We start from the raw sequence: 23,765 nt of genomic DNA on the forward strand, positions 1-23,765 counted from the left end.
TGTATGTGAGGCTGTGCTGTTATTTGTCTTGAGTGAGGTTACTCCCCTAATCCCCTCTTTATGAGACAGGTATCATGGGTGGGTGGGGTGGGGGTATGAGCACCAAAGAAAAAAACTCCACAGATTAGAATTATAGTCATAATTACTGATATCCATTAGAGGAAGTAAAACAGGCCGCCAAGAGCTGTTTGTCATTAACCATCTCGTATGATCAAGCTGCTTCTTTCAATTGTTGTCATTTTTATTCATGGCCTGTGGATGTGGGTATTGCCTGGGATTTAATTGGAAATGATTCACTTAACTGAAGGGGATCACTCAGAATTTGAATTTTGTCTTCCTCACCCAGAGAGCAGTTGTGTCCACCAAAAACATGCCAGGAGAAACACAATGCAGATGACAGCAAGTTGCCAAAATCTCAGATCCCGTACATCACATGTCATTATACAGTACTACCACCATGTGGTCATAAACCATTAATGCATGCGTTAAAAAAAAAACAAAAAAAAAAAAACTTAACACTTGTAAAACCGGTTTATTTTACAATCTATTTTCACACTGCGGCTTGAATTTATGCACAACAGAATCAGCAGGAAAAAAACAACAACAACAGTTGTATTTACATAAGAGAGATTTACAGAAAATTTCCAAAATAAGATACAACTACAATTAGAAGGATTATTAAGGTTCATCTTGAATTTGACTGAACACTTACAGCCTATTGTTTCTTTTTGGGATCATTTCTTTAGCAATTCAAGTGCAAACCAACGGGACTGAAAACCACTCTACTGTAAACTGTGCTGTGAGTCAGATGGGAAACTTATCTAAAAAATATGATTTTTCAGTGCAATTATTTTAGTCCTATTGATTTAAACAGTGTCTACCTCCAATGTCTAAACCACAGCAGCAAGTGTATTTCCAATAAATCTCAAAGAAATGCACGGATAGTTCATGATAAATTGCTTACCTGAACATTTTAATGAGGAACAGTCCACATTTATCAGGTTGCAATAGGACAACTCAATACCCACAGTTTAGGATTTATAACAGGCACTGATAATACACCTCTGATTATGGAGAAATCCATCCCCTAAATTCTGTGCAGTCCATCGTCTCAGAGGCATCAGATGGGAATGAGTTCAAACTCTCAGACTGATAAGGAACACACAACAGCAAAATCCAAAACAAAAAAAAAAAAAATCAAAGAAAGTATAAATAAATAGTAATTTTTTTTTTTTTTTTACACTCAATTTGAAAGACTGATGTTCTGAAACGCTCTGCTGTCGCGTGTGTGCAGTTAACAGAGGTGAACAGCACTGTGGATGGAGAACTCACTGAGAACTTATCACATCGTTTGGATTGAACAACACACACACACACGCACGCACGCACGCACACACACACACACATCTTTCAGGAATAGATGCTTTCACAAAATACTCCATGATTTAGGGGATTACAAGGTGCTTGATTGCATCAACATGAATGATTTCCATTTCCATTATTCTGATTAGAAACAGCGTCTCTTCAAAGTCTCATTTAACCGTTACACTACTTGTTATAAATGTCCTAAAAGCACTTCTGCTGCCTAGGCTGTACTTCAGTTTTTTGAAACGGCTGCGCAGACACTAAAGTTTAGAGAACGTAAATACTCAGCGGGCAACCTTCTTCAGCTAAAAGAATCGAAATCCTGGAAGTGAGAAAAAATGTGCCCTGAGAGACGCGGGTCGGAGAAGCCAGAGGGGAGCATGCTTACAGGAGAGCACGGGGGAAAACTAAAACACCACTTAAGGCTACAAAACTGTTTGTGTATCAACCAGAGAATACTTGAAACCAGAAACCCAGCTGACCGCCGACAACACATCACCGACGAGAGAGGAAAACAGTGTTTACCTCAGTCTGAAATATCCGAGCCGGGGAAACACTTTTAAACACATTTTAATCTGGATGTAACAGCTGGTCTGACCGGGGTTTAACAAGTTTGCTAACAGATAAAAGCAGGGGTTTAACTGTAGAGTGTGTAAACATTTTTATCACTATGCTGTTTCTATAAGCCTGTATGTATAGGTTTCTGTAGTTCCTGCTCTCTGCTTCTGTACGGCAGTGTGTAAGGATATAGTTCAGCTGTGATACATGTTATTGTAGAGATATAATATCGCTGAGCAGGTGATTTAATGAACACTGACCTAACACTGATGAAAGCGCTGAGAGAAAAGTGGAAAATTTGTAAATCGTCACAGGATGACATGATGTTTTATTTTATTTAGAGGCCTCTATCTTTCCACTGGAGGGTCCGGCAGTAACAGCTGAAGAACATGCAAGTTTCAGTAGTTATTTGGTCCTTGCTTACAGAGAACACACACGCACACAAACACACACGCGCGCGCACACACACACACACACACACACACACACACACACACACACACACACACACACACACACACACACACACACACACACACACACACAACCTGAATCAGCCTGTAGAGCAATGACAGGAAGACACAACACATCATGTGAACACACAGGAGAGACTCACATTGCTGGTGAGCAGGAGATTCAAAGGGGAATGCTTGTCTTTTTCATTTGGTGCGAGGAAGCAAAGCGCTGCACCCTTTTTTTTTTTTTTTCTCAGCAAATTTCACTGTATGCAAAGAAGGTATCCATGTTGTCTTGCGCTGAACTGAGGAGAGGAATGTTGAAAGCACAGGAGAGACTCCTGGATCAATTAACGCGGATCCTTAAATCCGTAGTTTTCCTTTCATTTTACAGTTATGAGAGGTGCTGTTCACTCCAGCTGTTCTGGTCCACTGACTCTGACTCCACTGAGTTTGTGGTGATCCAGTTTGACCGAAAGTATCAGTAAATCAGTAATAGAGATCGGTGTTGTTTAAAGATGATGACTTTTCAGTCTGGGGGGGGGGGGGGGCACACTCCACTCTGGGCTACCCATCCACCGTTTGACAGATTCATTGTGATTGGTTGAAGAGAAGGAATCAGATGTCAGTGGACTCCTTCCTCCAGAGATCCTTTAGTTTCCCAAATTTTCACTGTGCGGTCACTATCAAAAGAAAATAAAACAAAACAAAACACACACAGGAAGAAAATGAGATTTAATATGTTTGCGATAAAACACACAACAGCGTCATTACAGACTTGACAGTAATGAAAAATGTTTTGTGACTCACTCCGAGGCGGTGAACAGTTGGCAGCTGTTGGTGGCCAGGCCATTAATGGGGCTGTCGTGTCCGCGGACCTCGCCGAGGGGTGCTAGCGAGTCGGCGTGCCAAAGACGCAGCAGCCCTCCTCTGCATCCGCTGAGCAGCACCGGGGAGCCTGGCACCACGCCCAGAGCGCTCACCCAGTCTGCCTGGGCACTGGCCGACTGCTGGAGGGAAAAAAAAAAAAAAAAAAAACAGCTGACGGGTTAGTTAGAGCAGACCCTATTTTGTATCTCAGGTCATAGATTTCAGTCGTTTCTTTGTCAGCTTATATGATATTTAGAAATCTGGGGAGCCAAGCTTGAATGTGGAGGCTACCTGTAGCAGCTGTTTACCGGCCAAGTCCCACTTTTTGATGTAATAGTCTCTGGAGCCGCTGTAGAAAACGTCTCCGTACACGGCGAGGGACTCCACGCCTTCCAGATGAGCGGGCTCAAACGTATGGCTGGAGGTGATGCTACCCTGAGCGCCCTCTGCTACTTCGAACATCTGGGGAAAAAAAAAACAAAAAAAAACATGGTGTCGTTTACTGCATGCAAAGGAATGGGAATGTAATTACAGTTGTGTGCGTGTTTTGTCTCTTACTTTAACATGATGGTCTTTGGAGCCGGTGAGGACAACATCCTGTCCATGACCCAACTTATCAACAGTCAGACACATGACCGGTCCCAAATGGCCAGTCAGCTTCCCCGTGGACACGAACCTGAAGAAAAAAAAAAAAAAAAAAAAGGGAAGGAAAAAGAGATTAATTCTCTCCTCTCTGCCTCTCAGGAACGGGTTTGTACAGCTAAACCTCTAATCTGTGTTTAAACTCACTTGCGGAGGTCCCACATGCGCACAGCGTTGCCAGCAGCAGCATAGAGGAAGGAGCCAGAGGGGTTGAGAGCGATCTGGTTGATCTGGCTCTCTCCTGGTGGGATGGATAAACTCCGCGCAGAGGAACACGTGTCTCCCGAGCCCACCTGGCCTGACGACCTGACACGCACAGACACGTATAACACATCGCCATTAGACGTACTGCACTCAGGTGAAGCTATAATAGACGTCGGAGGTTATGGGTGGTGCCCTTACGTAAGCGTCCGTATACACTTGGCAGAATCTCGTATGTCCCAGACTTTGATGTAAGCAGTGGAGACAGTGAAGACGAGGCTAGAAGTGTACCTGAAATATGGCAACAAAAACAAGGAGAACACACAAAATCATTTATCAAAAGTACATTAGACTACATACAGTTATATTTAATGAATAATGCATAATGAACTTGTACGTTGCATATTAGTACCTGACTGAGACAACACTGCTGGGATGATCTGCTAAAGACATTATCTCTTGACCCGTCACCAAGTTCCAGACTTTACATGTACGGTCTGAAAACACACACACACACACACACACACACACACACACACACACACACACACACACACACACAAATCACATGTTAGACAATAGGCAGAAAAGGTTTGTTAATGATCATGATCAGGGCTGATTGAGTTTGAGGAAGTTAAAATAAAGCAATAATGTTTCTTGAGTTGGAAATCTTTTTTTTTTTTTTTTTTTTTTTTTTAAACCTTTGGATCCTGTGAAGAGCAGATCATCAGTGGCATCGACACACAGAACAGGCTTGGTGTGGCCCTCAGCGACGTAGACACACTGGAGTTTGGCCCCCCGGCTGTTCTTAGGGGCCGTCACAGGGTTGATCACGCCTCTACAATAACACAAGACACAATATAAACTGTACCTAGTGAATTTAGCTTCCATTTACTAACCAGTCCTCGGCCTCTGAGAAGCGTTGTAGAGTTACGCTACGATACATAAAACACAAGAGTGCGTTTCAGTTTGCATTTAAAGAGAAGCAGCCCAGAAGAGTCCTTTTAAAAAGCTGAAAAATGAATAAGCAGAGGTGGATTACCTATGGCTCTCAAATACAGGTGGCTCCTCCAGCCTGACAAAATAAAACAAAATGACATCAAACAGCTGAAACGGGGTGAAAACTTCAATTTAAGGAAACACCAACAAAAGGATAAAAAGAGTCTACAGCCATGTTAGCGGCTCTGTGAGGTTGAATGCTAATGACACTACGCTAACATAATGCTAACAATGACAATGCTAACATGCTGATTTTAAGCAGGGATGGGAATGTCATTAGTTTTGCAGGTATTTAAATTATCAGTTGAAAGTTGTTTTTTTTCTTCTTTTAAATCAATAATTCGGAATTGGGATGAAAAGTCAGGGGATCCCCAAAGTTGTTAGAGGTTTTCCAGAGAGGGGCATGAACTAAATTTCAAAAGTTGTCAAGATATTTACCTCAGTCAAATCATGCACCAGATATTATACCAACCAATCCAGTACTTGTTGAGATATTTCAGTCTAGACTGAGAGCCACAGCATGGCTAAAAACAAAAAAAGGCTTATGTGTTAATTACTGATACTTTTTAAACTTACAGTGTTTTGTAGTCACTGCTTTTCGTTTTGGCTTCTGCTGTGCTAACGGTTGTGTGTGTGGGTGTTGGGATGTGTGTCACTGTGGGTCCTTTCTCTTGCGTCTTCCTTCGGTTGAGGGGCGAACGCTCCAGTTGCCTCCTCTCGGTCCCTGTAGGTGACCTGGCTCCAGATCTACACACAGTCAAATTGTCAGGAGTCATTTTGTGATAAATATGGGGATTTATTCAAGGGTGCTGGCTGAATCTCCCTGATCACCACACTGCCTCGCTACCAACAAAAACAAGCTCTTACAGACCTACAGTGCTGACTGATGAACTTGCGGGAAAAATCCCCCCAAACACAATAAATATTCAACATTTCGGCACAGAGCTCTGGAGAGATCTGTCTACTGCGGCAGAGAAATGCTGCCTTTAACACTTACATGCCAGCTGGCCTGGCAGACAGGGCAGATGGGGAAACGGTTTGCTCGCGGTCAGGGGTTTGACCAGCCGCGTGACCCAGCATGTCCGCCGGCCCTTCCAGGCGCTCCGACAGCGGCAGCAGAGGGGCCGAGAAGTCTCCGGTGGGGGATTCGCAGGATAGATCCCCACTGCTGGCGTACAGCAGCTCCATCTGCGTGGTGGTGCGCCTGCGAGCCTGAGGGACCAGGAACGTTTGACTCAATAATCAGCTGACTCACAAGTCAATGCACCGGTTAGTTAGTAATTATTCCAAATCCTAAAAAATACCTACTGTGGAATGGAAACAGACATTCATTTTTAACATATCCTGTTGCTCTAACTTAGACAAACACAGGTCTACAAAGATTGTCAGTACCTTACTCCTCGGTCTGGATTCGCCACATAACTTCATCAGATCTGATGCAAGTGTGCTGAAACATAGTCAGGAAATTTCAACCAGTTATTAACAGAATTAATTATTATTATTCACATTTATATGACACTACTCTTAAGAAGAGGAAAGAGATTTTAAGAAGTAATCTGCTTTGATAATGGCAGGTCTTTAGCCGCTGTTCTGTAATTTAGATCCACTGTGAATGACATTTAGCACATCCTGTACTTGACTGGGCCGTCTCTCCTGCACATATGTCAAATTACCGTCTTTTACCACAAGTGTAAGAATCAACTGAAACTAAACGCTGAACCTTTCCTGTATTAACCCACAAAGATCCTTAAAAGATGAGCGGATAAGATACTCCTTGAACTGAATCTGCCTTTTTTCACAGCACACATCCTGACTCGCCAAAGCACAGGTGCCACTAATGACATTAGCTTCCTCCAAAGTGTCTCATTAAGCCAGGTGATTGAGCCAGCATGTGTAATAGCACGGCCCTTGAAAGTTTAACCCTGTACATCTAAAACATGAGCTGCCATTTTTCTCCAAAAGATATAAGAACAGTTTGAATGTGAAAAGTGCTGCTGAATTGTCTGTGTTTACCTGCCCTCTGCGGCTGGGCTGGGGGTGGACTCGTCACTGCTGCTGTCATCTCCATTTTCTGCACCAGGGGAAACACACAAACACACACACAAACACACACGTACACATTAGCACACTTCATGGAAAAATATGGCTCCTCGTTGAATTTGCAAAGCACATGGTACATATGGTATATCTGCTAACAAACTGTATTTTCACAAAATCACAAAAGACAAAGCTACATATTACAGCACAACAATGGTGACAGCTTCAGCAGTTTATAACAAGGTCACCAGGGGTCACCGGGTTTAGTTATAAATAAAAGGGGACGGTCGGGGGTCATTAGCGTAATGCGACTGGAGGCTACAGTGTTGGAGTGTGTGTCCTGTGTAAAGGAAGAATGGAGAAAGCATGAAAGAGACAGAAAGCTACGAACACAAAAATGTAGACGCACAAATCGCTGTGAACACAAGACTTCAGTTTATAGTCCTGCTGCAGCGTGGGTTTTTACTGCTGTTTAGTTTTAGTGACAACAACCTGATTAAATGGGACTGACTAGCAGGTGGGCTTACAGGGGAGACTTAGCACAACACGTCATGCACGTCGTGGCAGAGTTACTTCAGCATGGTTAGTTTTTTAAAAAGGACTGAGGGTCGATGCACACTACAAGATTTCTTAATCTAGTGAAGACCAATAGTTATCATCAGCACTTTTAATCCAAAATTGCTTACACTTGAGAAAAATTAGAAGTCAAATTCTTTCCTTTGGCAATAACTAATCTTGTTGAGACTCATTTTCCAACATTTTTCTGTAATCATTTGGCATTTTTTCTATTTCTTTCTCTCTCTCTTTTTTAATATTGGAAACTGGAATTGGAAGCAAGTCACAAGAGAAAAGAAAATTGCAACTTAATTGTTGATGACAGTAATTATAATGTGTAAAATACTTTGAGTTTGTTGAAGAATAACAAGCAGCTCATATCTAAAAAGCCTGCAAAAACTCCAAAATGTTATTTGGTGCACCGTCGACCAAAAAGGCAAAATGTTCTCTTCTGATTTTAAAGTCTATTCCCATAATTGTCTTAAACTGGGAGGAAATCCAATGGAAATATTGTGGTGTGCATGTGCCACCGCTCTCTCAAACACAGTCACATTTCTATGCATCTCATACTCACCTGGTGACAGGTAACCTAACTCTGAGTTCACACCAACACAACAGAGAAAACAAAACAGAAATCAAATCAAAATCAAACCCAAAGATGAGAAAAAGGGCTTTTCTTTATTTTACAGGCTTGATCTATTAATGACGTGTTCTTTCAAGTGAGGAATACTTCGGTGACATCGCATCAATTGTCTTTGCACACATAGAGAGGAAACTGAAGCCTGCAAAATAAACTGTAGCCATATGATGAAAGAGAAGATGACTGAAAAGGTGAGTGTGACTGACATGCTCAGACCAGTTATTATACTTATTTTACTGGTGTCTCCTACCTTGCAGAGCGCTGCCCAGCAGGGCATCTAGCTCTGGGTTGATTTCAGCTTTCTCCTTCAGCATGTGGAACAGCAGCTGGTTCTGGGTGGCGCTGTTAATCTCCGTCTGCTTCAACCTGCCCTCCATGACCTTCAGCTGGGAATCCTTCTGAGCGGCCTGCAGACCCTGACAGTGACCACACGGCAGACAGGTTATCACTGGAGACGCAGTAATAAATTATGTGTATATCTTAGAAGCAGTCAAACATAATGAAGGCTGTGTTTCTTCAGCATGTTGTTTCAATTACTTCCACGTCTTCATTTGTTCGGTCTGTCCTGGTTCTTGCTGCTTCGTTGAATCACATTTCCTCGCTGGACCAATTAGGTTTCATCAAATCTAATCTCATCTAATCTAATTGAAACTTAATGCAATCAAGTTGTTCCATTTAAAGTCTCATTGAATTCAATCTTATAAAGGCTATAAAGGCAGCAAGATCAAGATGAACAGATAAATTGTAAAATACTTGCCCCAACAACCAGCAACATCAACTATCAACATACAATTAAATTCACATGGTACATTTATTTTGAAAGACATAGGCATCATAAATAATAAAAAATAAGTATTGCGCCGTGTTAGTTTGTAATTGATCTATGTTGGATTATAATGTTGGGGGTGGGGCTGCATGACTCACAATGACTAGTAAAGATGAAAGTGAGGTTTTATTAGGTTAAATAAGTTGCATCCAGAGTCATAGAGAAACCTGACTTTACCTCTTGTCAGTACGTGAATGCAAACAAACACACTAATAAAATTAAGACAGAGAGAACATTAAGTTGCTGAGGGCGGTAGGTACCTTATTGATGGCCATAGTCATGAAATGATCCAAGAGGAAGCGGGCCTCTGATAGGTTGCAGGAGCTGACCACTGCAGTAACATCCACTGTGTCTCCTTCCTCCTGTTGCCCAGAATAACAACACATTCATAAGTGTCACTGTAAGAAACTAGCTTTTGTGTAACATGTGCATTATTTAAAGAAAATGATTTGACATTTTGGAAAAATATGCTGATTCACTTTCTTGCCAGGAGATAGACTGATACTACTCTTTTGTCTCTGTGTTAAATATAAGGCTACTACCTGAAGCTGGTTAGCTTAGCTTAGCACAAAGACTGGAAACAGGGGGAAACAGCTAGCCTGACTTAAAGGTAACAGAATACACCTGCCAGGACCTCTAACACAAACTAGAGATTAGTTAATAAATACTTACACCCTGTAAATGCCAGTAACTGCATCAGCTGATTTAAGTTAACTGACCAAACTAACGTTAGCTTGCTAACATATTCAACTGAAAAGAGCTCATGGGATATTCTTGACACTACTGACCTGACACTTAACTGCTATTTAATAAAAAAAACACTTTAAATTACAAAATGGTATGTCAATAAAATTAGCCTAAATTTACAAATAATGTCAATTACTGTTATAATTGTCCAGAACTGTTAGCATAATCATATGTCCCACTTGGAGACTGGTAATTGTATGAATTCTACTTAACTAAACATTTTTCCATGTATGCAGAGTCATACCTATTTATAAAGATTTGCCAGTTAATTTTTATATTTTGTTTGGCCTAAAACGGTAATTTTTGGTAGTTACGTCACAGCATGTGATGCAAGAGTGACTTCCTCTTTATATAGGTGAATGATTTCGATTGGAGAGCACTAATGTTTCTAGCAACCAATTTATATATTTCTACAGTTTTTACTAGAACTGAAGTTTATTGGTGAAATCCAATTTAGTAAACAGGTAGTTTGAAACTAGCTAGCAGACAGCAATCCAATCCCAAGCCTGCCTCGATTCAAAGGTTTTTGTGAACATCAGGGACTCACACAGGCATTCAACAAAATTACCACATTATATCAACTTCCAACACACTACAGCGCTCCCAATGCTACATCATTAGTGACTGCAGGCTTACAACTGATAAATAGCTGCACAGTTTAGCACCAAAAACAGCAGCCACAAAATCTTGGAGGCCAAACACATAAAAACCAAGCAGCTACGGTAAGTTTCTGCCATTTCACATCCTTTCTGTCACTGTGGAAACTAACATGTTCATTCACTGCCTCAATTCTGACATAAAGTACATCTCAACCTATGGTATATTAGCCATGGCAAGAATCCTTTACCCTACTTTACCTTTAGTTATAAAGCATTACAACTACAAGCATCATGGGAATGAAGAATTAAATAGATTCCTCATATTCTCTCACCTTGGCTTCCTCCATCTGCATAATGTTGGCCTGGCAGTCTGCAATGCTGTCATTGATGTAGTCGATGTTGGCACTCAGAGACTCCAGCTCTTCATTCAGGGAAGCCAGGGAGCGGTCAGCGTCTGCACCGTCCACCGCCATCTTCTCTCTCTTTCTGGACACTCGCTCCCTGCGCCTGGTCAGTTCCTCACGTTGCTGCGATGGTGGAGGAGTTTAAAGAGGCCGGAACAAAAAGGAGTCATTACTTTTCCAGAAGAAAAGAAAAGAGGAAAAGAAGAAAAAATTTTTTTTTAAGGTTGTTACCTTCAGCAGTCGGTTCATATCCGTCTCCATGTTAGAGATGGTCATCCTCTGCATGATGATGTCACTGACACGTCTCTCCAGTGACTGCCATTTGGCCCTGGCCGTCCTGCTGAGGTAGATGCTTCCCATCCGCACTGGAGACCTCCTAAGCAGGAAGACATTACTCTTTTACACACAAGCATGTAATACACACCACCTCACACATGTCGTACACAGACTCAGGTGTCACACCTGGCTCCATTGGATTGGGATGCTCCAGACGTGTGCAGCCTTCCTGGTGTGGCTCGATGTGACGGCTCATGGAGAGGTTCAGGTAAGCTCACCTTCCGGCTCGTCTTCCCGGACACAGGCCTCACCTGCCGCCTGAGAGCTGTCACCTGGTACAGTTCGCGAAACACATTTGAGTGCAAACAGAATTAGTAATGTACCGTAGTTGTGGATTAATTTCCGAAAACTCCCCGAGCGTCTTACCTCTTCGTTCTTTCTGCGTAGAACCAACTCCTGTTGTCGCTTCTGGGCCTCAAGCTGCCTCACCTGGTGCTGTAAGGTGAGACGAATATGAAGAAGACACTGCTAAGTACAGCAAGAAATAAAATTTTTGAGTCAGTGATCATCATAAGAAACAAACAACTATATTAACAAATACCATTTCAATTTTCCAAACTACCCAGGGGTGTTGTGTTGGATATCAGGTCATTTTAACGTATCTATGAATCACTAAAATAAACAATAAAAATAAATTGCGATAATTAATACGATAATTGATACGACTAGAAATAAGAATCTCTCTGGGAGATTCTTATTTGGTTTCCATCCCTCTCACCTCGGCTCTGCGCTGGTCTTTCTTCAGAGTGGCGATCTCCCTGTTTCTCCTGCACTCTGTGGCCCTGTTCCTCTCCTGCTGCTCCTTCATCTGACGCATCAGTGACACCTGGTGGATAAACACAACAACACAACAAGGCAGGAGATAAAAAAAAAATCAGCACTGCAACAACACATCTGTGCAAGAGCGGCTGCAAATGACCCATTTCCTCACCTTGGTCTTCTTCATCTCGGTCACATCCTGCTGGAGTTTCCTGAGCTGTTTCTCATACTGCGACTGGTTCTTCAGCAGGCGAGCGTGCTCCTTCTGAGCTGACTGGAGCTTCTGCAGCTCTTTGTTCATGGAGCTCAGCTTCCTCTCATACTCAACTTTGATCTTCTTGGCCTTCTCCTCGGTGCCCGACTCCACTGTACCTGGATAGAAAGAGGAAGAGGGAGATGGAGCAGCCTTTCATTCAATTTGTTTGAGCCTATCGTATCTGTGCCAGCGGGGTATTTAGGTACCAATTACAGTGGTCTGTTACTAAAGTCAAGTGTCTGCCTGAATGTGTCTCTTACCCATATTGTGCAGCACCTTGTCCCTCTCCAGCTGCGTGTCTCTGATCTTGTTCTGCAGCATCATCAGCTTCTGTTCGTACTGCTGTTTGAGCGTGTGCAGACGCCGCTGGCTGTTCTCCAGCTCATCTATCAGCTTTTGTTTGATGGCGATCTCACAAGTGATGTTGGCCAGGTCAGCCTGGACGTTTTCTGCACACAAACACGCAATCATTTTTGCTATTTAATAGTCCAAGAAAAAAGGCTGTACATAATGCCTTTTTCCTGTGAAAGATCAGTTTACCTTTCTCCTCCAGTTCTTCAGAGTCCGATTCATCAGACGTCTCTTCTCCCGCCATGTCAAAGTCTTCCTCGTCTCCATCTGCATCCTCCCCTTCGTCGTGATCGCTGCCCTCCTGGAGATGTGAAAGCACAATGTGATAAACATCTTTATACAAAAGTTAGTTCAGACCAAGTAATTTGATTGGACGAGAGGCATTTCATGAGTGCTGATACAGAGTACAACAGCACTGGTACTTTTAACTACATGCATCACTCCGCTTCACAGGTGTAATATTAACCGTTACTGCCTCGTACCTGTGACCGACTCACACAACATCACTCCCTCTCGTGCGATATTGCTTAATTAAATAAAAATCTCGAAGCTTCACTTACCACCTCTGCCTCCTCACTGCCTCGCTCCTGGTCATTGTCTGGGACTTCCTCTTTGATAACGCTGGAGGAGAAAAAAGCGTTAGCCGGCTGCCAACCAAGGGGCAGAACGTTCACACTGTAGGTCAGATTTGGATTAACAGCATTTTAAATTTTTTTTTTTATCAATGATGGGTGAAGGACACATGCAAATGATTGTTCACTTCACTGGATCAGGAGCAAATGTGGAATCAATGTTGATTAAGGAATTCACTGTGATTGCATGAGGGAAAACATTAATGATACACTGGGACCGATAAAATGATTAAATGATCATGATTCACAGTTATTATCAATCATATTACAAACTAATTCCACTGTAAGAAGGGCAGCCACACACTACTAAGATTTGTTGACCAAATACTACAGATATTTTTAGTATCTTTCCCCAAATTCAATTCCAGTTTTTATCCCTTTTTTAAAATTTTTTTTTTTTTTACTTATGATGAGATCTGATCAATATCTAGCAGTGTGCAGCGAAGAGGAAAAACAGCGAGAGCGGAGGGTTAAGAGGAAAAGGTAAGGGCTTGGTTAAGAGAGCTGCCTCCCTCCAGGAGTGTAAACCACCTGTAGGTGCAGAAGAAGTTAGAGATTAGTTACTTTGGGAACTTAGAAAGGAAGGTTTGGGGTTAAGACCTGGGTCAAGTATCAACTGAAATACTTTCAATTACTCGGTGCATTTCAGTGTGGTCACAAAAGCACATGAAGTAGACCGCTGTGCCAAACTAGCTGGTAATTGAATCAGTTTCAGTTTAAGTGTTCGACCCAATCCAGGATGGGACGTGGCAAACCTGGCTTGTTCAACCTCTTGGTGGTGAATCTCTTCGTATCGCCTCAGCCTTCAGAGAGGGATGGGGATGGGGGTGAGGACGGTGAGGTGTGGAGGGGAGGAGGAGGTAGAAGACAGGCCGTGGAAGATGGAGCAAGTGAGGGAATATTGCAAGATAGGAGAAAGACAGAGAGTGAGACAGAGCAGCAAGAAGCAGAGACTCTTGCAAATGCAGTGCGTTCCAATGATGACGCCTGATTGTGGAGATGCAGACGACAAAGACAGATTTCACCACGGCAAAAAAAACTTACACTGGTTCTTCGTAAGGTGTGGATCTCAAGTATATAATGTGGCCCTCACAAATATATAAATAGAAATGCAAGGACACATGGACACCGACTCACAACAGAAGGACAAATGATCATTGTGCCACAGCATGCAACAGCTTGCCCATCATCATCATCATCATCATCATCATCATCATCATCATCATCATCATCATCATCATCATCATCATCATCGGCTGTCACCATCTAAATCGAGCACACACTCCATCAAAGAAAACATCAGGGTGTAAACTGCAAATGCAGAGAGCGAGGAGATAATAACCCACAATGCACCAGGCCACACGCACTTACCGTGGCAACGGACAAAACATAAAGACCCTGCCTTTTCAGTGTCTAACACAACGCTTGTTTCACTCTAATTTACGTCTAAAGAAGGTTATAAGCTTTAATGCAAGTCTTGTTGTTTGCTTTTGGCAGCCATGGCATGACCCATACACTCAATTAATATCAAACAACATAGTAAAAACTGCCACAGCATCATATAGACTTGTAAAACAACTATGCCAATACAACAGTATACCTCTTCTTCTTCTTCTTCTCCTTCTTCTTGAGCTTCTCCAAGTCCTTCTTGGCCATCATGATGACGTCGCTGGCAGCCTCCTCGGGGGCGAGCAAGGCCGGGGAGAAGGAGCCGGGGCCTCCGTACAGCGAGGAGCGAGTGGAGGCTCGAGACAGGTTCTTCCTCAGGTTCTCACTCACAGCCTCACTTTCAAGAAGTTTAGCTCTGAGGGAGGCGGAGAGTTGTATTCAAATACTATCACACGTCCATTAACAACATTTTTACCTTTCACTATGTTTATGACGCGAGTCAGTGCTCGCACTCATTTTGACTCTGCTAAATGAGATTGTATCAGGATACATACCTGAGCTCCTCGATTTCTTTGATATAGTTCTGAATCATGTTTCCAATTTCTTCATTACCTTCACCTGTAAACAGAAGCATCATTTTAGCTTTAACATGGATTAATGGCGACTTGTCAGAAGCACGTACAGTAGCTTTACTACAAAACTACTCTTTATTCTTACAGTGATTCACAAACTTTTAATCTAGGTTCAGCTGTACTTGTACACGTAGTGCTAACTAGCAAATGTTAGCATGCTAAAATGCTTTACTAAAATGGTCAAATAAAAAACAAAAACAATAACAACAACAACAACAACAACAAAAAAATGCTTAACATCAGCATGTTAGCATTGTCATGGTGAGCATGTTAGCATTCTAATTCTAACGTTAGCATTTATCTAAAAGCCCCACTGTGCCAGAGCCAATAGCATGACTATAGACTCAGTATAAGTAAACAGTAAACCAAATTGACATCTACTTTTTTGTACTTAAATCAACATTAAAACTATATGAAAAAGAGTGACAATCACAGTCTATTTTATAAGTATGTGAAAACATATTATAAGTCTTACAAAAGGTATAACCAGGTGCCAAAATATATAATTCAAGCAGCTGAATATATTATGAAGTAATTAGTTAGGAAGCATCAGTAGGAACAATAACAGCACTTCTTCAGTACTATATTGTAATAATGGGATGCCTTTGAGTAAATAGTTGTGATTTGTTCAAGCCAAATTTGTACTGATATCCAGGGCGATTGGTAGATAGATAGATACATACAGTATTAATACATATATATAGCTTCTTTTAAATCATTTTTACCATGCTAATATACAGTAGTTCCCCACTACAGCAATGCAGATAGTAATGAGGTTTTTAAATCTGCTTTAGCCTACCTGCTTTAGCCAGAGCCTGGTTGGCCTGGTCACTGAGGATCTGTGTAAGTCTGGCTCTCTGAGCGTCAATGGTCTCCTGCATGGCCTTCACCCTCACCCTCAGGTGGTTGTTCTCTGTCTGCAGCATAGAGTTCTCATGGACCAAGTCGTTGATGCCCTCCATCCCATCTTCACCCACCATTCGCTTTCCCTGAGTATCAGACAGGGAAATTCATATCATGAAATAATAGTGTTTGTCCATTCACATACAATACATTGATTTTATTTTCTCCATTTTGTCTCTTATTCCATCTACTATCCGTGTGTTCTTACTGTCTTGTACTCCATCAGCTCCATCTGCAGTCGAGCCATTTCGGTCCTCAGAGCGCTGATCTGCTGACTGGCTCTGTCTTGGTTCACCATCACCTTGTTCTTGATGTTTCGGGCTCGGTTGGCGTACTTCAGGGTGTTCAAAGTCTCCATGAAGTCCCGGTCTGACGGGCTGATACAGGCGATCATCACAGTTTGACTGAAGAACACAGAGATGAAGAACAACAATCAGTCCCCATGGATTTTTATGAATTTTTATGGATAATTACGACCTCCACAAGTGCTGATTTTACAGGCCTGTGAAAGGTCTTCACATTCCCTTCCATTTATTTTGTCCTGGTTTAGATACAAATACAAATGTAATAGTTACAAAAGTGTCTCACAGACCTGTTGCCACCTAGTGAGTCCTGTAACAGCCGTGTCAGTTTGGAGTCTCTGTAAGGCACATGAGTGGAGCGTTTACTCCTGTCGCCCAGCGCACTGATGACGTTCCCCAGAGCAAGCTGACGTAACAGAGGGAAAGAAAGGAAAGGCATTGAGGAGGATGGGTTGGATGACATTTTCAAAATTGCAGGACTGTGATGGGAAATCTGTCATGTCAGGCCCAATCCCAACATCCACCCTCATGGACTCACAGACTTTTGAGATGCGTTCCCGGAAAGCTCATGAGGGTTTAGGGCTGTCCCACTGTAAAACCATCAAATGCAAGAGGGCTCTCTAGCAGACACTTTGGGCCCTTTATGCACACTTTCCATTAGTCCACATTTCTGCAGAGTATGCCTGAGAGAATTACCCACAGTTCATAGCAGTGTGACATTAATCACAGGGTTATCGTGGCTACTAAAAAATGGTCTACAACCGCAATAAAAAGGGAAAAAAGAATGAGATAGATGACTGGAGCTAACGTTAACGTTACAAGGAAATAAAAACACAGTTCACCGGTGACTGATAGCCAGAACTGTGTAGTTATGTGTCCTGTGATGGCATGATGATAAAGTCCACATCTGCTTTCATCATCTATTATCCAAATATTTTCTTTACAAACAGGGAGCGAAGTGAGGAAATGAAAAAATGAAGAATTAAAAGATCCAAACCCATAATTGTGTGCAACATATTTTGGCGTTGTTAAAGTAGCGTTGATAATGTCACAAAGTGCTGTCCAATTCCTCTTTATACCATTTTGAGCCCTTGCAGCGTCTCACACTCAATCACTTACCAGGGGACGTCAATTAAGTCTGTGAGGGGTTCAGGGCTTAAGTCTTAGGGAGTGACATTGGGATTGAGCCTCAGTGAAAGAAATCAAGTGTAATTCATGTTCTGGCCACCTGGGGGCTCTCTTACTCCAGAAAAATCTCCACAGAGGTTCATGGCTTTGTATCAGGTAATGTAAAACACTAGATTAATCGACCTATGACAGCACTGCAGATTGAGACATGCCCTCCGCTTCCTCACCAGACCACAGTTGATGGAGATGCCCTCTTTCGCTCTGTCTCCTGTCGCTCCAGTTCTCTTCAGCCTCTCTGAACCAGCCAGGTCAACAAAATGAAACTTGGCCGTCAGCGTCTCAAACTCATTAATCTCCGAGTCGTTGGCTAAACGGTTGTCTGTTACATTATCCTGGAGGAGAAACAGAAAATAAACATGAGTACAAGTTGCTTTTCAGCCAGGAGCTATAATTTAAACATTACATTGTGAAATTGTAGCTGATGATCATCTCAATAGAGTACACACGTTGTTATCGGGAGAGCAGACTCGAACTTGGCACAGGTGGATGGTGAAGATGGCGTGGGAGCGCGAACTCTGGACATTCATCTGGGTGCTGGCGGTGGTGCGAGACAGAGCGCCCAGCTTTAGACACTGCATCATCTGTTGGACGAGAGACGGAGGGGAGAAAAAAAAAAAATCACAACAGAAAGTGAGTATTCTCACATCATGGGTATTTTTGGCTTAAGTTTGTACCTACACAGGAAATCCATGGCAATATTAAAAAAAAAAAAAAAAAAAAACCTGCTCCGGGAACCTGTTGTGGTGTTAAAACTGACCTCGGCTGCAGAGGTGACAGTGCGGGTGGTGACCCCAACAGTGTAGATGCCTCCATTGGCGTCCTCGTGGATTTTGATATTGGACTTCTGTTTCCTGGCCTCGATGTCGCGCGTGGAGTCGAACAGATCCAGCACCTCCTCGTTGTACAGCTGAAGAGCAGGTGAAATAAATTTTTAGAAAAGTAAGTGATACACACAGATTATTGTTACTGATACATCATCAATGCTGTCGTTCGTCTGTCATTACTTCCCAGTCTCATCTTTTCCTGCTCAGCTGCTTCCTCACCAGCTGTTAGCAGCCACTTGTTGGCTGTTAAAAATAAAGCCAGTGGATGACCACAGAGACAGACTAATGACAGCTTAATGGCCGTAGGGTCATCTGGACACTTTAACAACCTGAACCCTTCACCCTCTGCTGACCTTTGACCTCTTGCTGTCTGCATGTCCTGGCTACATGTAACTAATGGATCTTAAGTGGACTGGATGTTTTGAGTGTTGAGTGCTGATAAATGCACCTTGATTTCTAGGTTCATATCCTGTGAAATTGTTAAATTTTGCTCTGCCTCTGTGTGTGTGTATGTGTGTGTGTGTGTGTGTTTGTGTGTGCGTTTCTGCACCTCCAGGAACTGTGCATTGATCTTGAACTCAGGGACTGGCCTGCCCTGCTCGGTGGCGGCCTGTCTGCGCTCCTCGATCCCTTTGAACAGGTGGTTGACGGCCCGGGGAATGATACCCAGCCCATCCTCTCCGATGTTGACGTCGAAGCCGGTTCCCATGGTGTAGGTCTTCCCCGAACCTGTCTGCACGCAGAAAAAAAAAAGACAGTTATCATTTACTTTTCCAAATGGGAATAAGGTCTATCCCTGCTCTCATCATGTGTGTATCTATCTAATCTCTCTGTGTTGTGTTTCTGAGCTAAACTGTACCATGATTTAGGAAAACACAAAGTCTTCATGTCAGAATACAAGACTGGTATCATTAGAAGAAGGAGTAAGGGTGCAGTTCTGAGGAGTTTTGGGGGGGGGTCAGAGGGGACCTCTCTGTGTGGTCACCATGGTGACAAAAAGAGGAATGCAACATTGAGCTCAAATTCAAACGTCACCCCTTTCCCTCCCTGTTGAAATGCCTGAAAGACCTTGGCAGTCTGTGTGTGTGATGTGATAGATGAGGGAGTGTGTGTCCAAATGTGTGTGTGTGTGTGTGTGTGTGTGTGTGTGTGTGTGTGTGTGTGTGTGTGTGTGTGTGTGTGCGAGTGAACGAGGAAGACTGTGTGTTTGTCTGTTTTATTGTATTAGACTGCACCTGTGTGATTATGTTCTGCACTATACTTCTGTGTGTGTGTGTGTGTGTGTGTGTGTGTGTGTGTGTGTGTGTGTGTGTTTGTGCGTGCGCGCCGCCTCCCCTGCGGTCTGTGAAAGGCTCTTTGACAGGAACACAAGAGCCGCAGGAACAATGTGAAGAGAGAATAATGAACAGAAAGAAGAGGAGCGGAGGGGAAGATTAAGAAGAAGGAAAGTTTAACCGCTGTTGTTCAACTGGAGAGCAAGAGATGCTGTGTGAGAGAAACACTCCGTTCCTACGTGCATTTTTGTCTCTGACAGACAATCACAGATAGCAGTCGATGACAGTTTGAGTGCGAGCAGGGTCGGTGTTACATACCGTCCTCCCGCCTATCATACCAGCAGCTGACAAAACCACCACAGAGTTATGGGACTCAATTAATTACGCTCAGTATATTTGCATAAAGGCACAGTAATTCACTTTTTATTTTGCCTCAGTTAGTGATTCCCCTCACTTATGAAAGAAAAAAGATTATGTACGTATTGTTACCTGCATGCTATATGTGGACCGGTCAGTAGCTTTAAGCAACACATTTAAATAGAAAGTTTGCATACTACACATCTGTGATTTGCATTCCGGTCGAGACTCCGGTGTTATTGGAAGAGTTAGGATCTCACATCTTCTGTGATGAATGTTGTCTTGTGCAAAACTTAATCTGAGTGAGTGACACCATTAAAATGTGTGATTTAAACAGATGGATCATTAGCATTAGCAAAGCTCTTGATGCGTCTTCAGAGGTAGTGAACCTCCATAAAGCTGTGGGACTTGCTGGAGACACATTTTTTTAAAAAGCCTGGTCCAGACTGAAGAGATATGCTGAGTTTTTGTTTTTAGTATTTGGTCAAGCAAAAAAAAAAAAAAAAAACCTGGATCCCACATTTCACATGACACCTTTTTAACTCCACACTACCTGTTTGCAGGCTTTCTGTTAAACATCTGCACGGAACATGTAAAATAGGTGAAGTGCACCTTTAATGGGACATTTTGCCACTTATCTGCACACAAATAAGCATTTCAGTAAAGGCAGAGCACATCCCTAACAGTTGATCTAATACATTTTACTTCAGATCTCTTCTATACATATGAAAGTGTGAATACAAAATGCATTTTCTGAAGAGCCCAGAGCTGTGGAGTTGTCAGCGAGCAGGTTAAAGTTCCATGTTAATGTCTCTCAAATATGTTTTGATTTTGTGCTTTAGTTCTCTGCTGTGGTATGAGGTGAAGCAATCTGCTCCCGTTCTGCTTTCATTGGGTAAGAGACTCCCTCTTCGGTCTCCCCCTCTCAGGCTGATCTATCAGAGCCAATATAAAGCGGTGGTGGTGGGGGCAGGTTGGAACATGTCAGCTGATAGTGTATTGACAGAGCTGCTGTGGCTGTGAGGCCTGTTCACTCCCTTCATTACTTGTCTGATGATATGAAATGAAATCATCTTCATCTCACATGTCGGCATAAATCTGGAGGCAGCTCCTTCCCCTTGAGGGATGCAAAGTGGAAACGTCAGCAAATGTGGATGTGTGTGTTGTGTGTGTGTGTGTGTGTGTGTGTGTGTGTTTGTGTGCGTGTGTGTTACGCCACTATGCTGAACTTGCAAGAGAAGAAAAAGTGACACTCTGCAGCTGCATTATGTGTGAGGCTGACCGACCTGTCCATAAGCGAAGATGGTTGCGTTGTAGCCCTCAAGGCAGCCCTCGATGAGTCTCTCTGTGCAGTGGGTGTAGATGCTGTCCTGCTGGGTGTCCATGTCGAACACGTAGTCATAGGTGAAGGCCTTGTCCTTACCCAGGACCACCTGGGGCTCCCCGGGCATCACATACGTACAGATGTGACAACCCTCAATCTTTTCTTTGGCCAGCTGAGGACGAATCCTGGCGGAAAGACAGAGCAATTGATTTAAATTCTCACTAAAGAATATTCCACTACTGAGCTTTCTAAGCAGCAGATATAACTTTAACTCTCTTAATTCCATTTTTAAATTCAGGGGTTTTCAAGGCTGTGGTCTGTGGATGTTTGTAAGTGTGTGTGTGTGTGTGTGTGTGTAAGACAGAGGCAGAGCGGAGCAGTCTGTGCATGCATCTGAAGCATCATCAAGAATTTGTGTTCCATTTAAAAACCATGATTGATTGATTATTGCAAGTTTGATAGTGAAATAAAACGGAGCTGAGCTGAAGGCAGGTAATAATTCACTCAGCTGTAAGCAGATGAGTGCTACTACTGTGCAGTGTTGTTGCGTGTACGTGCGCGTTAGACCATGCAGTGCCAGTACACACTACAGTGCCCTCACTGTTCACGAGAGAGAGAGAGAGAGAGAGAGAAAGAGAGAGAGAGGGAGAGAGTGAGTGAGTGAGTGAAAGAGCTCTGGGTAAACAGTCCCACCCTGGATTTCATTAAGGAATCGCTCTGTTTGCTTTAGTGCAAATAAACATACTGTTATTACATCATTTCCTCCCATGATGCCCCTCTGCCTCTCATCACTGAACTCACTGTCCACCTGAAGAGGAAGTGGAAATATTTGGACATATTGGAAGTATTAAAATGTCAGAAATATTTGAGGCTTTCACAGAAAAATAGTGCAGATTATACACAGCAAAACTTATATGAAAATATTTGAGATAATACTGAAATACTCATGCATTTGAAAAAAGAAAAAAGAAAAGAAAAAAAAAAAAAAAAAACACTGGAAATTTCCTGTCGGGAAACCTTTTGTAGGTACTAAATTAATTTCCCCCGAGGCTGCAGTCAAAATGAACCCAGATAAATGAGAACTTTACTGAGAAATAATAACCCAGACACACTGCTATTGTTGCTCTCTGCTCGCAGGCCTCAACTGTGTGTGTACGTGTGTGTGTGTGTGTGTGTGTGTGTGTGTGTGAGCGTGGATGTGGCGTTTTGCATGCCGTTTGCATTCTGTGCGCAATACTTGTGAGCGTGCACATTGGTGGCTTTTTGTGTGTGTATGTGTGCTTGGCCCCATTCATCACAGCAAGAGTCTTGAGAACTTTTGAATGGCCTGAAAGGACAGTCAGAAAGAGAAAGACGGAGAGCAGGAGAAAAAGACAAAACAAAAAAAAAAAACACACAAGCAAAGACGAGAAAGAAAGTAGAAGCTAGTGAGGCTGCAGCAAAACAACCACAGAGGTGTCATTGTGCGTGTGACATCAGATCCCAGCTATTTAGCAGACGCTCTCTGGGATTACAGCACTGATGAGAAAAGACGAGAGGGGAGGGACCGAATGATGCAGGTTTGGGGGAGAAATACAATCCTCTCTGCAGTAGCTGAACACTTGTAGAGCATTATCCCTGTCAGCTTCGTGCTGCGGGCAGCAGAAATGCCAAACTTCTCATAGAAACTGCAGTTTTACACAATGAATGACGTTATATTGGCAATGTCTTTCATTACTGATCGTCAAAGCAGGTGAAACTAGTCAAAATGTGTGATATACAATCCTTTGTAGTTTGCTTTTTGTGCTTTATGTTTAAAATATCTAGTTAGTTCTTAATAAAAATATCTGGGATTTTTCTAATTCTTTGTCATGCTGTAGTTCAGTCTATCTACTATAAGAGTATGATTAAAAAATGTCCTTGAAATGCAGGCGGCATTCACTTGAAAAATCTCCTAGTTTGGTCAATTTTGGCTAGACAATCAGACACTTACTCAGAAAAAGAACCATAAAATTTGATAAAAATCTATGAAATTAAGAACGAAGGGGGGAAACACTTGTAATGGCGAAAAATAGCTTTCCCCTCTGTTCAGGTCTGTGGGTTTTTACAGTTTATTTAAAAATCTGGACGACACAGCCAATTAAAAGAAAATCAAATTTTTACTGATTCTCATCATATGATGGATAACTGGATTATTTGACGTCATATTTTGCCATCCATGAGTGGATTATTATAATAAATTATATCACATTTTTCAAATCAAGGGAGCAGAATTTGAAGCCATGAAATTCCAAGAAATAAAAGGAAGCTTTATCTTCTGAACCTTTTTAACTTTTTGATGTAATTTATAAAACTACAGAA

The 23,765-nt window shown here is 42.5% G+C and overlaps 1 protein-coding gene across 4 annotated transcripts in view; it reads right to left on the minus strand.

Annotated features, from left to right (window-relative positions):
* Positions 1-516: 516 nt before the first annotated feature.
* LOC111224523 (kinesin-like protein KIF21A) overlaps positions 517-23,765 on the minus strand; it is a 35,470-nt gene continuing 12,221 nt past the window's right edge. The window contains exons 2-36 of one of the 4 annotated variants that reach the window (XM_022749047.1): positions 21,388-21,610; positions 19,021-19,203; positions 18,404-18,553; positions 18,093-18,227; positions 17,814-17,978; positions 16,749-16,864; positions 16,365-16,560; positions 16,053-16,242; positions 15,176-15,239; positions 14,833-15,036; positions 13,161-13,221; positions 12,790-12,901; positions 12,510-12,698; positions 12,166-12,365; positions 11,953-12,060; positions 11,601-11,669; positions 11,361-11,506; positions 11,130-11,274; positions 10,827-11,021; positions 9,409-9,510; positions 8,573-8,738; positions 8,257-8,277; positions 7,104-7,161; positions 6,483-6,537; positions 6,088-6,302; positions 5,667-5,837; positions 5,134-5,166; positions 4,793-4,929; positions 4,504-4,588; positions 4,293-4,382; positions 4,038-4,196; positions 3,807-3,924; positions 3,540-3,710; positions 3,189-3,385; positions 517-3,061 (exon numbers count right to left, since the gene is read on the minus strand). In XM_022749047.1, the coding sequence (XP_022604768.1) occupies positions 3,004-3,061; positions 3,189-3,385; positions 3,540-3,710; positions 3,807-3,924; positions 4,038-4,196; positions 4,293-4,382; positions 4,504-4,588; positions 4,793-4,929; positions 5,134-5,166; positions 5,667-5,837; positions 6,088-6,302; positions 6,483-6,537; positions 7,104-7,161; positions 8,257-8,277; positions 8,573-8,738; positions 9,409-9,510; positions 10,827-11,021; positions 11,130-11,274; positions 11,361-11,506; positions 11,601-11,669; positions 11,953-12,060; positions 12,166-12,365; positions 12,510-12,698; positions 12,790-12,901; positions 13,161-13,221; positions 14,833-15,036; positions 15,176-15,239; positions 16,053-16,242; positions 16,365-16,560; positions 16,749-16,864; positions 17,814-17,978; positions 18,093-18,227; positions 18,404-18,553; positions 19,021-19,203; positions 21,388-21,610 (4,687 nt within the window). In that variant the 3' untranslated portion in view covers positions 517-3,003. Of the gene's footprint in view, positions 3,062-3,188; positions 3,389-3,539; positions 3,711-3,806; positions 3,925-4,037; positions 4,197-4,292; positions 4,383-4,503; positions 4,589-4,792; positions 4,930-5,133; positions 5,167-5,666; positions 5,838-6,087; positions 6,303-6,482; positions 6,538-7,103; positions 7,162-8,256; positions 8,278-8,572; positions 8,739-9,408; positions 9,511-10,826; positions 11,022-11,129; positions 11,275-11,360; positions 11,507-11,600; positions 11,670-11,952; positions 12,061-12,165; positions 12,366-12,509; positions 12,699-12,789; positions 12,902-13,160; positions 13,222-14,832; positions 15,037-15,175; positions 15,240-16,052; positions 16,243-16,364; positions 16,561-16,748; positions 16,865-17,813; positions 17,979-18,092; positions 18,228-18,403; positions 18,554-19,020; positions 19,204-21,387; positions 21,611-23,765 lie in introns of all 4 variants that reach the window. The other 3 variants (XM_022749046.1, XM_022749048.1, XM_022749050.1) reach the window with 3 other exon arrangements.

Source organism: Seriola dumerili, unplaced genomic scaffold, assembly GCF_002260705.1.
Source record: "Seriola dumerili isolate Sdu_G_001 unplaced genomic scaffold, Sdu_1.0 BDQW01000138.1, whole genome shotgun sequence".
Lineage (NCBI taxonomy): Eukaryota > Metazoa > Chordata > Actinopteri > Carangiformes > Carangidae > Seriola > Seriola dumerili.